Source organism: Pristis pectinata, chromosome 3 (genome assembly GCF_009764475.1).
Source record: "Pristis pectinata isolate sPriPec2 chromosome 3, sPriPec2.1.pri, whole genome shotgun sequence".
In the NCBI taxonomy this organism is placed as follows: Eukaryota; Metazoa; Chordata; class Chondrichthyes; order Rhinopristiformes; family Pristidae; genus Pristis; species Pristis pectinata.
Genome location: NC_067407.1, coordinates 56,291,707 through 56,308,734, shown reverse-complemented (window position 1 = coordinate 56,308,734; position 17,028 = coordinate 56,291,707). Strand labels below are relative to the sequence as shown.

The 17,028-nt window shown below is 42.4% G+C and overlaps 1 protein-coding gene across 2 annotated transcripts; it reads right to left on the bottom strand.

The window, feature by feature from the left end:
* Positions 1-1,444: 1,444 nt before the first annotated feature.
* LOC127568399 (tumor necrosis factor ligand superfamily member 6-like) lies at positions 1,445-9,575 on the bottom strand. Of its 2 annotated transcripts, none has more exons than XM_052012082.1 (4): positions 9,282-9,575; positions 4,775-4,814; positions 4,602-4,658; positions 1,445-4,251 (listed from the first exon to the last, which is right to left on the bottom strand). In XM_052012082.1, the coding sequence occupies exons 1-4, from the start codon at positions 9,480-9,482 to the stop codon at positions 3,854-3,856; spliced, it is 696 nt and encodes a 231-aa protein (XP_051868042.1). In that variant the 5' UTR covers positions 9,483-9,575; the 3' UTR covers positions 1,445-3,853. The 2 variants fall into 2 exon arrangements, with proteins under 2 accessions (XP_051868042.1, XP_051868041.1); XM_052012081.1 differs by lacking the exon at positions 9,282-9,575 and adding an exon at positions 4,893-5,232.
* Between the last annotated feature and the right edge of the window lie 7,453 nt (positions 9,576-17,028).

Below are 17,028 nucleotides of genomic sequence, written 5' to 3'. Positions count from 1 at the left end.
AATTCTAGTCAATCTCTTTGAGACAGTTTCCAAAATCTCCCTAAAATTTAGAATTTTGCTTTTTCATCCTTCAGTAGCCCAGCTGATTAGGTCAAGCTTTTTTGTCCACCAGTACGTACAAATTGAATTAAAAACAGATAATGCTGGACACACTCAGCAGGTCAGGCAGCATCATTGGAAAGAGAAACAGAGTTAATGCTCCAGGTCTGAGACTCTTTGTCAGAACTGGAAAAGAGAGAAAACAAGTTGGTTTTCAGTTGTAGAGAAGGTGGATACAACAAAGTCAAAAGTCATTTATTGTCATATGCACAAGCACAGGGTGCAATGAAAAACTTACTTGCAGTAGCATCACAGGCACATGGAATCATATAAGCAGCATTCACAAGAAAAACAAATTAAAAATAAATTATACACAATTTTTACAAGAAAGAATGCAATTAGAACAAATAAAAACAAAGTCTATTGTAGTGCAAAGTGGTCAAAGTGATCATGGTATTGCTATACTGAGGTAGTGATTAGGGTTGGAATATCTGTGATAGGGTGAGACCACATAAGGTAGTTAGAGGCACGTTATGCTTCTTTGTCTGTATTATATGTTGCCAATAGCAGGACTAAGGGACATGACCAGCAAGTCAGGCTATATTAACGGAGGGAAGAAACTGAGCAAAAAACACAGATGCATGGCTGGCAGAAATGGCCAGTTCTGATACAGTTACCTTAAGTTGGAGTATTCAATATTGAGTCCAGGAGGCCACTACACACCCAGACAGAAGATAGGTGTTGCTTCTTGAGCTTGCATTGGGCCCTGTTGTAACAGTGCAGGAGGCCACAGACCAGAGTGGAAGTGGGACAGAAAATTAAAGTGGCAGGCAAAAGGAACTGAGGGTCGCTCTGCAGAGTGATCACTCAAACTGCATTTGGTTTTTGCAGTGTGGCAGAAAGAACATTGTCAACCTCAAATGAGGCCTTGTTAGCAGCCTTAATAGTATCTGCATTATTTTGTTATCTGCCGGAATTCCATGCCCCTATCCTCCGTGAATAACAAGGGCATAAGTATAATTACATAAATCTGGAATTAAAAGGCAAGGATCCAATGGTGACACATGAAACAATTGTGAAAAGTCCAGCTAGTTCACTTCTATCAGTCATGAGAGGAAATCAGCCATCCTTTATCCATGTCCACAGGAGGCTCTGATTCCTGAGCCACCAGTGTGGTTGGCTCCTAGTTGCCTCCTCAGATGAGGGCCTAATAGGAGCAAACTATAAATGTTGGCCTTACCTGTAATGTTTAGATCACGTGAGCAAGTTAGTAAAACTGCTCTGCTACCTTTAAATTTCTCATAGCCAGTAGCATCAGTATAGATTCCAAGACTTCATGAAAAGATATAAACACTAAAGCACAGAAAGTTTTACTTTGAAAGAGCCTTTATTGTATGCATTTTTCTCTTTTACAGGAATACTTGCAGGCATTATGAATTTGATATTGAACCTTACTTATGACTGTGCAATAAAAGCAAAATTAAAATAATAAAAGTTGCATCGTTACCATCTCAATTTAACCAAAGTATAAAGATCTAGAGTATTTTACTCGACCTCAGCTTGTACCCAGTGTAATAGTGCAACACACTGGTTCGGGGCAGAGTGCTGTTGCAAGAGTGGAGCTGCTTCTGTTCTATATGGGAGGCTGGGAATGGCTGTAAGGAGCAGGGATACTAAAGCAAACTCCATTGCCAAGGCAACGGGTGCATCCGTCTTCACTGGGGGAGAGGTAAGAGGCCTGACTGCCCTCAGCCTGAGGAGGTTCAAATACGCAACCTAAACTTCCACTGGGAGAGAAAAAGGGAAAAGCATTTGACTTTCATAAACCAATTAAGGAAAACTAAAGTGGTGCATTGCTCCTCGGAGTGTTGGATGTTGTTTCATTTGGTCCCTGGAAATTCATTACAAATTGTCAATTTAAGTTCAGTCAACAATTTGTTTCCCATTATTCCCAAAATAACTTATTTCCCATTATTAATTGTGGAACCCTTTCTGGACCCATGTTCTCCAAGCCAATGGTATAGGCAGACTCACCCATGGTGTTCAATAAAGGCAATGGAAACCAAAGGGCATCAACCCTGATAATCCAAAAATGATACTTTGAACCAAATCAGATTTTCATCATAAATATCGATAAGCACATTGAAAGGAAAAAAAATTCAACTAAATTGAATTTATTTAATACTGTCTACCTTTGCAAGATTGTACTAATCTCACCAGATTTGAGGTGGAATCAGTCTTACGAAGTACTGCATACAGTGAGTAACAAGTCAGCCACACATTTTCCAAACCATCCAATTTTCTATTTTATCTTGGGGTGAAACAACCAGCCAGACTTTGATTATTGTCTAATTATTGTCTTGGGCAACTGAAGGAGCCCAGCTTCAGCCATGTGCTGACGAGATTGCAATAAATTTGTTGGAATAATATTTGGGAATCCCAACCTGCCTGTGCACAAAGGGGATGGCCACACCATTCCAGTAACGTATAAGCTTTTTTCATCATTTAGGAACTTGAGACCTTTCTCTTATGACTTGCTAGGAGAGCTAGATTTACTCCGTCACCAGCCAGTGAGGAAGTGAGGAACCATTTAATGTCAGCCTCCCCTTCAGTCACCTACTCCAAATTAGCACCATGGATCGACCATTACTCAGGGGCAGTCAGATTATACCTCAAACACTGAATTACATTGGAGTCAGTTCTCACCACCTATACTGTGGCACAATTTGTGTCTATCAATTTAGTCACTCTTTAGTAAAATACCGAGTACAAAGAAATGAGATTAACACAATTAGGTACTTGATACTTAGGCACAAACATGGTGTATCGAAGGGCCTGTTTCTGAGATTCTATGACCCTATGACTTTCTTGCAGAAATGGAAAGAACTTGGGGACTGGGAAGGAGCAGAGGCATAAAGCTTCATGCACAGAAATCATCATGAGCTAGTAGAGAGTTACACCACCAAGTAGAACCTCAGACTTCACCTCAAGTGAGTTGGAATATAAAGGGGTGAAATTTATGCTTCAGTTTTATAGAGCTCTGGTTAGATTCCATCTCCAGTATTGTGTTCATTTTCTGTATCTAATGAAGGGCCAAATTGGACTTGAAGTGCGTACAACATGGATTGAGTGGAATGAAACCAGAGTTTAAATAGTTAAATTACTGAGGACAGACTAGATGTGTATTCCCTCAAATACAGAAGATTGAGGAGTGATCCAGTTGCTGTGTTATATACTGGATGTGGTGGAGAGAATAATTCTTCTTGTGGGAGACCCTAAAAGAAAAGGACAGACCAAATATAAAAGCTAGGAATATTTGGGGTTCCTCAGACAAAGAATGGTGAAATTATGGGATTTGTTCTCCCTAAAAGCTGTTGGGGATTAGCATTTCAAAACACTGAAATTTATGGAAACTTATTAGATTTGTGTACCAATAGATATAAACACTAGTGATACTAGATTCAAATTTGATGACCTCCCCTCCAGCCCACTGCTGATAAAAAGAGAAACAGCTTGATAACACACTGTCTAGGTACAGACATGAAGTATGATCACTTCCACGAGGTGCTTGAATGGTACACGTGTTCAAATTTTACCTCAACTTAAAGCAAGAAGTCAAAATTGGAAATAAGCGATGTTCCAAGCTTTATATTTCAATGAATGGATTACAAAAGCTTTTCCCTTACTTCCTAAATAATAGATAGTTTACAACAATTTAAGTAGCTTGCAAAGGAAAGAATTAGCATGCAGTCAAAGCACAATGACTGCTAGGCCTCCACTATGTATCAAGTCATATCCACCTTGAAAGCATGATCTAAACCTTGTAGAGTCCAAAGAAAGTCATAAGCTCATCAGGACTGACCATTGTTGGATTCGAGACACTGACAAACAACTCCACTCCTTCATTCAGGTGAAATATTCCAGCCTGAAAAGTGCTCTTCATCCAGGCTCCAGTGCCACTGCAGTAGTTTACCTCCCGAACTCTCATCAGACTCATGTCCATCAGGTAAGTGTTGTCACGTTTAAGAATGGTTTGGTGCAACGGCACCGTCTGACATTCCCTTCCACGGAAATGGATTTTTGAGTAAATGAAGTATTGTCCAGTTTTATTGATGACCAATGCTCCATCCTTGTATGTAACCCCTTCTACAAAGGCGTTGCCCAACAGAGACTCCCACATCAATCTATCAGAACCATCAGCGGTTTCCTTCCCTGTAATTGCATGTTGATGTTATACTTGTATTTGCATGCAATGAATCTACAAAATTTTCCTACAATATATATACCAGACATTTTGCTCAAACAAGACAGAATTATTGTCCATAATTCCAGGACATGTATATTTTAATGTATTAATTTCATCTTTTCCTTTGTCATTCGATTGGTTTTTAATTTTCTATTCCAGCTTTACTCCACTTCCACTGTTGTTTTTATTACCATTTAACCATTTTTTTCACTTTATTCCCCAATTAATATAATTCCCCTTCTTTTTCCCGGCCTCCTTTGCAAGTCACCACCTTCCCTGTTCACTTGTTTATGAAACACACAGAGTGACCACAGACCTGTAAGATGAGCAGCCATTTTAATGTCATTCTTTGTCTCTCTCTTGTCTGCAGTTCCTACAAGACAGTAGATGTAGACCATAAAAATCAGCTTCCTGCAAACCATGAACCTCCTTCAATGATTAAAGATAACTGTTCTTGTTTTCTTAATTGAAAAAGAAGTTTGTACTTGCCAATAAGCTTCTGTGGTGTGCTCTGTGGATTGTCGTTGATCTGCAAATAGTACAAGAGTTGAGGGTAAATTGATCTTCTATATGCACACTTTAAATAATTCATCAACTGATAACTTACCTGGTTCATTTGGGTAACTTGATGTTGGAGGTGATATAAGCTGTATATGGTAAAAGTAAGTCCAGTCAGTGCAATAAAGAGCATAACGACAATCAGAGAACTGCAGGCTGTTATAGATCCCATTTTCTTTTCAATTCTACGTATTGGAAAGGGCAAGGTCTCTGCCAATGTCACCTTGCCAACAGCACAGCTCTGACCTTCCAGCATTTCCAGAGATTGGCGGCTCCTGTGCTGCATGTTTGGAAGCGACATGGATAATAGAACGATCTGTAGCCCCCAGAGGCTGCCACTTGTTCTGCTGCCGTGCAGGTTGTTCTTCTGTTATAAGTTGCTGACCCGATTTGTTTCCTTTATTTCTTTTTGTAGATAGATGAGTATTTCAAAGCCAGAGACCACATGGACCTTGCATGTTTTGAAGTACACATAGACTCATTAGCAACTCTACCCACCAATACAAACCTTTGCAAGAGGCACAAAACATTAACCACAAATAACATCTGTTACAGCAGTATGTAGGCAGAAACAAATTATTACTCCAGCATTTTTTGATCTGTTCGCTTGAACAGTATAACTACTCTAGGTGTAATATTGCATACATCCGCAGAGTTTTGCTTGTGCAATAATTTTGTAACATATATATTTAGCTAATCAGCAATTAGCCTTGTTAGGAAAGGAAATGAGCAAGTACAGGTCAGTTTTGAGATAACAAACCGCAGATGGTGAAGTTACGCAAGAACTCAGCTTCAGTTTGGGGTCTGAATGAAATACATCAAAGCTTAGTGAAGATGCAGAGCTCTGGTTCATGCCCCCAACAACACTCCCAAGACAAACACTCTATTCTGTGTCCCATAACAGGAAAAGGTTACCTGGTGGACAAAGGAAAAGACTGAAGGGTGTGCTCTAAGACTCCTTGAAAAAAAAATGAAACATCCCCATTGACTCCTAGGAATCCCTGGCACAGCAGTCAAGGTGGAGAAGGAGCATTCAGGATCGTATTGAAGATGGTGCTGGGACACTGGCCTTCATCAGTCCGGGCACTGAGTATAGGAGATGGCACGTTATGTTGCAGTTGTAGAAGATTACACTTGGATATTGTGTAAGTTTTATTACCCTGTTATTGGAAAGACATCATTAAACTGGAAGGAGTGCAGATAAGATTTCGAGGATGCTGCCAGGACTTGAAGACCTGAGTTATAGGGAGAGGTTGGGCAGGTTAGGACTTTATTCCTTGGAGCATAGGAGATTGAGTAGTGACCTTATAGAGGTGTATAAAATCATGAGGGGTGTAGATAGGCTGAATGCACACAGTATTTTTTCCCAGTGAAAGGAAATCCAAACCTAGAGGGCATAGGTTTAAGGTGAGAGCTGGAAGATTTAGAAGGGACCTGAGGGACAACTTCTTCACACGGAGGGTGGTGCATATATGGAATGAGTTAACAGAGAAAGTGGTTGAGGCAGGTACAATAAAAACATTTAAAAGACATTTGGATAAATACATAAATAGGAGGGGCTTAGAGGGAGGTGGCCAAACGCGGGCAAATGGGACTAGCTTGGTGGGCGCCATGGTCAGCACAGACGAGTTGGACTGAAGGGCCTCTTTCCCTGCTGTATTACTCTATGACTTTGTGTCAATGCATTGGGAGCACCCTAAAGCCCTCTGTAAGTGGCAGGAGTGCAACACATCAAAAACTGCCTACCCAGGCCTCCTGCACCGTCAGTGGAAGAGTTTGCAGTTCCCACATTGGCCTCAGATCCCACAAAGCAAGTCATCCTCCATCCTGAGAGACTGCCTAAGAAGAAGAAGACTTTAAGTTACAAACCACGGTGAGAAAGTAACCAATGAGGAGGTTGTAACAGGTATAAACATGTGAAGTGATTGGGCAAGAAGGTGGCAGATGGATTATGTGGGGAAGGATGAAATTATACACAGTGGTAGGAAACACAAAGAAACAGAATTCATCTTTGGAGACGTGAGTCCAGGAAATATTGGCTTAAGGTTGATTTAGTGTTCTTGTACATGAAGCACAGAAAGTAGTTAATATGCAGAAATAAGAAGCGATTAGCAAGGTGTTTGGAGCACATGGGACACAGCATTAGAATACGCAAGGATTTAACTCCAGAATGAAAATCTAACAACTGCTGATACTGGAAATCTGAAATAAAAACAGAAAATGCTGGGAACACTCAACAGGTGAGGCAACATCTGTGGAAAGAGTAAAAGAGTTAATGTTTCAGGTCGAAGACTCTTCATTGTAAAGTGGGGGTGGGGCTTTGAAAGTCTCAGGCTTGAACTATTAACTCTGTTTGTCTTTTCACGGATGCTGCTTGACATTTCTATTTTTATTTTTGGGATCTAAATTCAATAGCTTTGATTTAGTAAGGAAAGGAAGGTGTGATTAACCAATCTCTGTTCATTGCAGTGTGGAGAGCATACCAGCAACATGGCCCCAGGTCATTACAGAGATTTCAGACAACAGCCAGTGCTAAACCACATTGTTGATTGGCTGAATGCAACATCAGGGACCAGCAGCTAAAACCCAGTTAAAATCAACATGCACATCTTAAAGGGGAGCAGCACTGAGATTGGAGCTGACTGGGTCCACCCTTTCTCCTCCTTTTCCTTCTTTACCTATCCTCCTCCTCCTCCTCAGCTGGTGACGGGGGCTGTCCCTGCCTGATAGCTACAATGTGCTGCAGATGTGCAAACATTGCACTGTCGAGTCGTGCAGGGCAAATCCAGGGCAGACTGCAGAGACAAAGTTCCAGCACACTGATAGTCCATTCTCAGCTTTCATGTGACAGAAGAGCTTTCAATTTGTGCACACAGTACACTGGAGTGTGTTGTCGGTGGACAACCTTCACCAGCCACTGTAGAAATGACACTGCAGACTGCCACAGAATGAAAACATCATGCCAGGATAGCAGGCATTGACCTGCGGGATCTTGCGCCTCTGTACTGGATGCCGAGTGGGTGAAATCCCTTTCAGTTCCTTTAGGCAGAGTTGACATGGGATGCCCACAGAGTAATGCGCTTCAGTTGACAGCACCCAGCACCAAGGGACATCCTGCAATGTGAGTAAAGCCATGAGTTTGCTCCACCAGCTTGTCTTTGGCATAAGTGGAAATAGAGTCATTCAAAGCTTTCCAAAGGGAACTGGGTAGGACATTGAAGGGAAAATAACTTGGAGGGCTATGGACAAAGGGTTATAGAGGGGGAATTTTATGGGACAAATGTCTTCCTTCTTTGCTGTAATGATTCTAAGATTCTACCTCATCCACTTCAACCATCCAGTTGCACAATAGCCAGCCGACCTCGCCTTCGTATTGAATACTAGATGAGAAACAATTCCTCTGGACTGCAAATCATTCACCTATTCTCTTCTTGGCGTAATAATTGAAGGAGAGCTCCACTGCGCAGCAACCCTCCAGAGCCCTGCTTTGGCAACAAGTCTGCGTGCATAAACCCGATGTTAGTCTCTGGCAATCCCACAGAAAGCGTGGCTCTATCTTCCTGTGCGACAGTTAGACAGACAGCGATCGAGACATCTCCGCGGTCAAGAACAACTGGAGGTCTTCCAGCATAGTACCAAAAAGTGCACAATTAACGGGGAACAGAACATTTCCTTCCCAGTCTGTACATCTCAGCACCATACCGGCCTCAGTGTATTCACCTGCTGAGGCATCCAAATGCATGCAGCCAAGCAACAAGTCAAACAAATAGTAACTATCAATCTGTAAGATGCAAAGCATTCATTGCATTACTCATTGAATTATTAATTCTCTGCTCTACTGGCAGCAAGTCAGAAATGATGAATAAAAATGTAATGTTATGTTTTATCTTAAGGCTATTGAGTGTTTTTTTCCATATTTCCTTACAGCATAGAAGAAGGCCTATTGAGTCCATGCTGGCTCACAGAGCAATCAAATTCCCCAACTAATTTCCCTGTAACCTATTCTCCTCACATTCCCATCAACTCCCCCCAGATCATTCCACTCACCTACACACTAGAAGCAATTTACAAAGGCTGATTAACTACTGACCCGCGTGAGTTTGGAACGTAAGAGGAAACCAGAATACTTGGGGGAGACCCAAGCAGACTCAAGGAGAATGTGTAAACTCCACAAAGACAGCATCCAAGATTAGGATTAAACTTTGGTCACTGGAGCTGCGAGACAGCGACTCTACTAGCTGTAGCACTGTGCCCCCCGTATAGATTCGAAATTCTATCCCCACTTCATCTGAGGATTAGTTTTTCATAGACTTGACCGAAAAGGGAAACAGGTCTTTTTGCTCATGCGCACAGAATTAACGTTGGCTGACAAATAACAATGAGAATGGTTGCTAGATTTTAAAAACACCTTACCAGCTGAAGCTGCAGTATGATATACCTGCTTTAGATTGTTGATGTCCTGTCGTAATTTGAAGATGTAAAATATACTCCCAGCGAGCCAGGTCAGTGCTATGAAAACCAAAATTGGAATGAGCACAGTGGTAATCTTTTTTAGCTTTGCCTTCTTCTCCATCTCGTTTTGCAAGACCAGATCCTTAGATGATGCTGCACTGATCAAAGAGATTGGGCACGCCAGCATTTCCTTCAACTCCAGATTTTTCTGTTCTCCGATTCAAAATAGTTTCACAATTCAAACTATGCTCCCTCGAGAAGCTGAGCCTTTAAAAATGGATTCAATGAAACCAGCCTTTAATGCTAAAAGAAGAATTGGAAGTGAAAATGGAGAGGGCAAGAGAGTTATGCAAGACTTAAATGGGAAGTAATCCAGTCATAAAACGTGGACTACTGACTAGAAACTCTAACACTGCTAAAAGCATTTGCTAATGTGGATCAGTGAAGTTAATCCTTGCCTATTTCTGTGACGTAGCAGGAGACGGATTTTTTTATATGCACATGACATATAATGAGATATGAATACCAGCACCGTGAATTACAGGACTTCAGCACAGTTATGAATGGTAATAATGCTGAATTTCAAGAGACCCATTAGAAGTGTAAACTTACAGATGGTGTGAGCTCTTAATAAGAACAGTTGCACCAAGCAGTGGTTCTCAACTGGAATTCCCAAACCAGGCAGTGTAGGAGAGTGATTGGCAGAGGCGCCATGTGTCTTTGTCCCAAGAGTGGGTATCACAGCCTTGGCAAGGGGAACTATCAAGATGGTCAATAGACCTCTAGGAAAGTGGAACACCTTACCTCAATCACTGGAGATATCTCATCCATCAGTCCCTGGTAATTTTCAGCATCATTCTCTCCAACAGCTTTACCATCCAATCAAACAGGCCATCTTCATCAATTCACATATGTGTTTCCATTGGAGACCAATCCCACTTGGTTTCTTCAGTGTATATATGTCTCTCAGTATTGCAGCGGTGACATCAAACATGTTATAATGTCTTCAGGAAAGTACAAATGTATATCTAAGAAGACACAGGTTTATTTACAAGACAGCACATTTAAGATAAACTGCTGGAAGAACTGTCTGGGTCAAACAACATCTGTGGAGGCAAAAGGATGGTCAATGTTTTGGGCCGAGACCCTACATCGGGACTGAGGACATGGAGGGAAGGTAGCCAGTAGAAAGAGGTGAAAGGGCCGGGCGAGACACTGGCTGGTAGGTGATAGGTGGAAAGATAAGAAAAGTAAAAGGAAGTTTTAGGCAAATGGAGGTGAGAGGCAGGGTGGGGGGAAGGGGAAGCGTAGAGACAGAGGCTGGTAGGTGATAGGACCATAAGACCATAAGACAAAGGAGCAGGAGTCGGCTATTCGGCCCATCGAGCCTGTTCCACCACTCAATCATGGGCTGATCCATTCTCCCATTTAGCCCCACTCCCCCGCCTTCTCACCATAACCTTTGATGCCCTGACTACTCAGATACCTATCAATCTCTGCCTTAAATACACCCAATGACTTTGCCTCCACAGCCACCCGTGGCAACAAATTCCACAGATTCACAGTCTCTGGCCAAAAGAAATTTCTCCGCATCTCTGTTCTGCATGGGCGCCCTTCAATCCTGAAGTCGTGCCCTCTTATACCATGGGAAGCAACTTTGACACATCTACTCTGTCCAACCCTTTTAACATTGGAAATGTTTCTATGAGGTCCCCCTCATAGGGTGGAACCAGGTAAAGGAGGGATGATGGACGGATGGAACCAGATGGGGGAGGGATAGGAGAAGGGACCCAAGGGAGAAGAAACTCAGTATGTGGGGGATGGACAAATGGAACCAGGTGGGAGAGGGTAATGTCTAGTTAATGGGTAGGGGGAGGGGGATGGAAAAGGCGAATCAAGGGAGAGAGACCCTGGCTTGACTGGTGGTAGTGAAAAATGAACATGGGGGAGTGGGAAGTGGGGGTGGGGTTCTTTTTCCACTCCCACCACCCAGGGTCTCTGTTTACCCTTTCCATCCCTCACACCATGCCCCCCCCCCCCCCAGCATTACCTGGATTCATCACTCTTTCCCACCTGATTACTTCGGACCATCACACACGCACATACTTACCTACCTGAGTTTCACCTTTGTTGTCCCCTCTCCCACCTGGTTCCACCTGCCCATAATCCCTCTATCATTTGGTTCAACCCATCACCAACCAGCCCCTGTCTCAGCCCTCCCTGTCACTTCTCTATACTGGCAATCTCCTTTCCACCTTCTCAGTCCGGAGGCAGGATCTCGACCTGAATCGTTAACCATCCCTTCGCCTCCACAGATGCTGCTTGAACCGCCGAGTTTTTCCCAGCAGTTTATTCTTTGTTCCAGATTCTGGCATCTGCAGTCTCTTGTGTCCATGAAGCTGTTGTCTTGTTGAGAACCAGGCACACCACATGATCCTTTGGGCTGCACAATAGCATAGCAGTTAGTGTAACACTGTTACAGCGCCAGCGATCGGGGTTCAATTGTTGCCGCTGTCTGTAAAGAGTTTATACGTTCTCCCCGTGACTACGTGGGTTTCCTCCGGGTGCTCCGGTTTCCTCCCACATTCCAAAGACGTACGGGTTAGTAGGTCAACACGGGTGTAATTGGGCGGCGCGGACTCGTTGGGCCGGAAGGGCCTGTTTCTGTGCTGTATAAATGAAGTTAAATAAAGTTAAAGTAAATACTTTGCTGTCCAATATGATTATACACATATATACTGAAGGAACAGCCAGTCCATTCTAAGCAAAATATTACATATGTACATAACAATGAGTGATATCAGTCCTACACTCCCAGAAACTTTCATAGAAGGATTTTTTCTATGCATGAGAGGAAGACAATGGTAGATCTTATTGCCACACATGCATGGAGGTGTCAATCATCCCTCAGAGTCACATAACACAAAAACAAGGTACACTGGATTTCTAAGTCTATGTGTTGATCTACCAATGCATCAAATCTGCTTTAAGAATCCAAGGGTGTCTTTGTATATTTCAGACATTGCTTCCTCTATGTTTTGCTGATTTCCTCTCAGATCAAACAATATACTGTATTGTGACACCAACTGCTCTGTGCCACAAAGGCCAAGGGAAGTTCCTGACCAATCCACCAAGCAACACGACTAAAGCAAGTTTGCTAGTGATTAGCATTTGGTGTTTGTGAGAAGTTGCTGGGGTGCCACCTTTCCCATAATCCAACAGTAGCTGTGGATCATTGACTCTAAAGCACTTTGGAATATTCTGAGGTCACTATAAAAATCTTTCTCAATTTGCACTCCTCTTCCATTTCCAAATAATTCTTCTATACCGTGTTCTCCAAGATATGACAGAATTCATTGATCTACTCTTATGTTGATTTTTCCTTGTGAAGATGATGGAATTGACAATTATTTCCCATTAAATTCATGTTCTTCTTGTTCCCTCTCCCCACTCACCTCTCCACCCCAACCGTCGCCTTGGACAAGTCCGGAATCCAGAAGGATTCCTTTGACGAGGACCCACATGAAAGGTTGGTCCGAAAGGTTAGAACCCAGGGCAAGTTAGCAAATCAGATCCAAAGTTAGTCTGATAATAGGAGGCAGAGGGTGATGGTGAAAAGTTGTTTCTGTGATTAGAAGTCCGTGACCAGTGGCGTTCCAGAGGAAAGTTGTGACACGAACATCAGTGGTGTTGTTGATAGTAAGGAGGGTAATCAAAGGCTCAGGATGATATTGATCAGTTGGTAGGAAGGGCAGAGCAACGACTGGTGGAAGTTAATGTAGATAAGTATCAGGTGATACACCATGGGATGACTAGAAAGAGTAGGATATACACAATGAATGGTAGGGGCCTAGGGAGTAGAACCATAGAACAATACAGCACAATACAGGCCCTTCGGCCCACTGTGTTGTTCTGACCTTTAAACCACGCCTAAGACCATCTAACCCCTTCCTCCTACATATCCCCCTATTTTAACTTCCTCCATATGCTTATCTAACAATCCCTCGAACTTGACCAACGTATCAGCCTCCACCGCCACCCCAGGCAGCGTGTTCCATGCACCAACCACTCTCCAGGTGAAAAACCTCCCTCTGATATCTCCCTTGAACTTGAGGTGTTGAGGAACAAGGACTTTGATATGCGTGCAAGGATCCCTGCAGACGGCAACATAAGGTGGTGAAGAAGGCATATGGATACTTACCTTCATTAGCCAGGGGCGTAGAATACAACTGTGGGAGGAGTGAAAGGGTGGGTATGATGGGGAAGAGGGACAATGAATGGGGGAACAGAACAAAAGGTGTGGTGGCTCAGACCCGAACAGATGGGGGGGGAGGAAGGATGACCATGGGGAGAGGAGATGGGTGAGTGGGGGAAAGAAGGGGACTGGAAAGACAAAGTGAAAGGGAACAAGCTTGGGAGGCAAAGGCAAGTACTTGAATCCCCAAGGCATGGAAGGCTAGGGACCAAGTGCTGGTAAATAAGATAAAAGACATATAAGAGAAAAAATTGGGAGTCTGGCCAAACTGCTCTCAGTTGACCCAGCAGTTGGAAAGTTTCCATCAGAACAGAGCAAAACTGAAATTTGGAACATTCTCCACAATTGGATCAGTAAGACTTCTGTACAGCCTTTCTCTGTGCATTTGCAGGCGTTGAGATATGCACTTAAATGTCAAACCTGCAGGCTAGCTGCTGCCCACAGCTGCCCAGCACTGCTCCAAAGGGCTGTGTCAACAGAGGCAATTAGATTGATAGCGATCTTTGGCTTGGTATTCAGCACCTTACTTTCAAATCGAATCTAGCAGCTAGGTGCACAGACTGAAGCCACATGGGGGAAAATTAACAAGAGGTGTGTTAGGCCTCGAGTGGAAAGATGTAATGATTACAGTTGATCACTTAATAAGACGAGTGTAATTCTAAGTTGCTTAAGTGTCTGGGGATAGACACACAAATCACACTGAGGGTATCAGTATCGTCATGAGACTGAGAAATAGTGAAAGGAACAGATATCTGTCCACATTAGCCAATCTGAATACAGGCAGGGAATAAATAAGGATGTCGGAATTGCAGTGATAAATGATTTAACAGTCAATATCCTGTTCTTTGTGATTCAGCTGGTTGAACAATAGGAATTATTTCCATTCTGATTGGATTTAAACCTTGAACAAGTTTATTTTTTTTAAATAATCCCAGCCCCGTTTAAACAAAGTCATATCGGTCGAAGTATCCAGGGAATGCAAACAGAAAATGCTGGAAAAACTCAGCAGGTCAGGCAGCATCTGTGGAAAGAGGAACAGTTAATGTTCCAGGTATGAGACCCTTTGTCAGAACGGAGAGTGAGAAAAACAAATTAGTCAAGACAGCAGCGAAGGGGTGGGGGTGCTTGGGTGGAGATGAGTTGTCAAAGTCAAGTCAAGTTTATCGTCATATGCACAAGTATGCACGGGTGCAATGAAACACTTACTTGCAGCAGCATCACAGGCACATAGCATCAGATACACAACATTCACAAGAAAAACAAAGTATTGGTATTGGTATTGGTATTGATTTATTATTGTCACTTGTACCGAGGTACAGTGAAAATCTAGTCTTGCATACCGATCGTACAGATCGATTCATTACACAGTTCATTGAGGTGGTACAGAGTAAAAACACAGGGTAAAAACCAGGATAAAAATATACTTCTTTGGAATGTGGGAGGAAACAGGAGCACCCGGAGACACACAGGGAGAGCAGACAAACTCCTTACAGACAGTGGCCAGAATTGAACCTGGGTCTCTGGCACTGTTAATGACATTATGCTAACCGCTACACTACCATGCCTGCCAAGCTCCCCCTGATAAGGTCCTGTCACGGTAGTGACATGAATGAAGTGTGAACGAACAGTGTTCAAGGTTACTCAGCCCTTGCTTCAGTTGAAGTGGCAGTGAGGAGTTTCAATGGATTGAAGATCAAAGGCATGGAGGTGCTAAAAAGAACTGAGAAGCAATGATTTAGAAAATGCAAATATTAAGATAACGGGAATAAAAACAGAAAAAGCTGGAAGTATTCAACAGGTCAGGCAGCATCAGTGGAGAGTGAAACAGGGTTACCATTTCAGTTTGGTGATCTTTCATCAGATAAAAATGTTGCCATATCCAGGATTTTTTGCCGGACAAGCAGACAAGCACCAGGAAGATTCTGGAATTTGTCCCAAAGGTTCAGCTCTCAGAGGTTCACCATTAGGCAATGAATCCAAACATCTGTGTTAAACAATGAGTAAAAGCAGAGTTCCACATCATTCACACTATTCGTTCTCCGACGTGGGGCTAAACGTCCTGAATCTGTACAAGAGCATGATCATCTACTTCCACTAGGAAAAGCTGAACTTATTGCTGTAAAATTATGTGCATAATTTATCATGCACAAGACAGACGTTGCACCCTGTTGTCAATTTCTTTTTCTCCTCTTCAGGACTGACTTAAATCCTTCTGCAGTACTAGAACAGGGTCACCAGTAGATTCACTGCCCACTGTATCCATCCCCCATTCACTTCTAAACGTTGGTCAATTTGCCCTCCCCATTTCTGCCGTTGCTGAGAATTGAAATCTTCCCGCCTCACTCCTTACGAACACCACCCCCCCATTTAATCAGTCTTTATTCAGGTGTGAACCTTGACAAGCTATGCAACCACTGCACAATGTTCCATCCTTTCCTCACATGGCAACCATACCTTCACATCAGCAGTATGAACTCTGGGCAATTTTCCCGGCCTCAGCAAGACTGAGGTTGCTGCAACTCCCATCCCGCTGATTGTCACCAATTTCAGCCATATCCGTCTGGAGCAAAGATCTAACCTGCACCACCTTTCTGAATTGAGTCCCTCAGATACTCATTGGATAAACTCACTGAAAGTGCTTACTGTAAGAAAGTACAATTTATTTACTATTCCCTTGCAACTTATGCTGTGTAAAGTGCCTTTGTATAACCCCTTCCCCAGAGACAACCAAAAGGAATAATTCGACTTTGGGAGCATGCATCTTCATAGCAGATCTTTTAATTAGGTTCCCTGTACAAGCCAGATGCAATTCATTCCCCCTGATTAGGTCCAGTTGCTATTAAACCCACTGCAATGACTATTTAACACAAACAGTGTAAAAATCCCTCTGCAAACTGCTATTGTTAGTTTTAAATCTGAGATTGACAGATTTTTATTAACCAAATGTATTAAAGGATTTGGGGAAAATGTGGATGTCTGGTTTGGTCACAGATCAGCCACTATTTCACTGGATGGTGGAACAGTTTCAAGGGGTTAAACCTGTTGCTGCATCCCTATTAGGTTTCCTAAATAGATACTTAACTGCACACAAACTTTTACCATTAAAAACTAAACATTCAAAATACCAAAAATTATTGTGTGGTAATTTAGCTCATTTCTTTTTAGAAACCTAAGCCCCCGACTGCCCCACCACACCCACTAAATGCCTCATTTGTACACAACTATTTCAAGGATCCTCTTACACAACTGGATTTGTTGAGATTACCACAAGATACTTGTGGAAGAATAAAGCTCCAGAACTTTAAAGACCAAGAAGTTAATTTGCACATGTATTTAAATGCACTCAATTGTTTTTAAATTCTTTCTACTGCCTTCATTTTTAAAACATTTTAACATTTCCAGCAGAAATAAATTTTAAACTGTTTAATAATTGTTAATAGATTAATTTTAATAGATTTTTTAAAAAAATTTCAATGAA

Bases quoted from the DNA above. Each gene is read 5' to 3' on its own strand.
- LOC127568399 (XM_052012081.1), bottom strand. From the start codon at position 5,144: ATGTCGCTTCCAAACATGCAGCACAGGAGCCGCCAATCTCTGGAAATG. The intron at 4,815-4,892 runs GTAAGTTATCAG...TACTATTTGCAG, and splicing joins AAGTTACCCAAATGAACCAG to ATCAACGACAATCCACAGAG. The intron at 4,252-4,601 runs GTCTGTGGTCAC...ATGCAATTACAG, and splicing joins AATGGCTGCTCATCTTACAG to GGAAGGAAACCGCTGATGGT.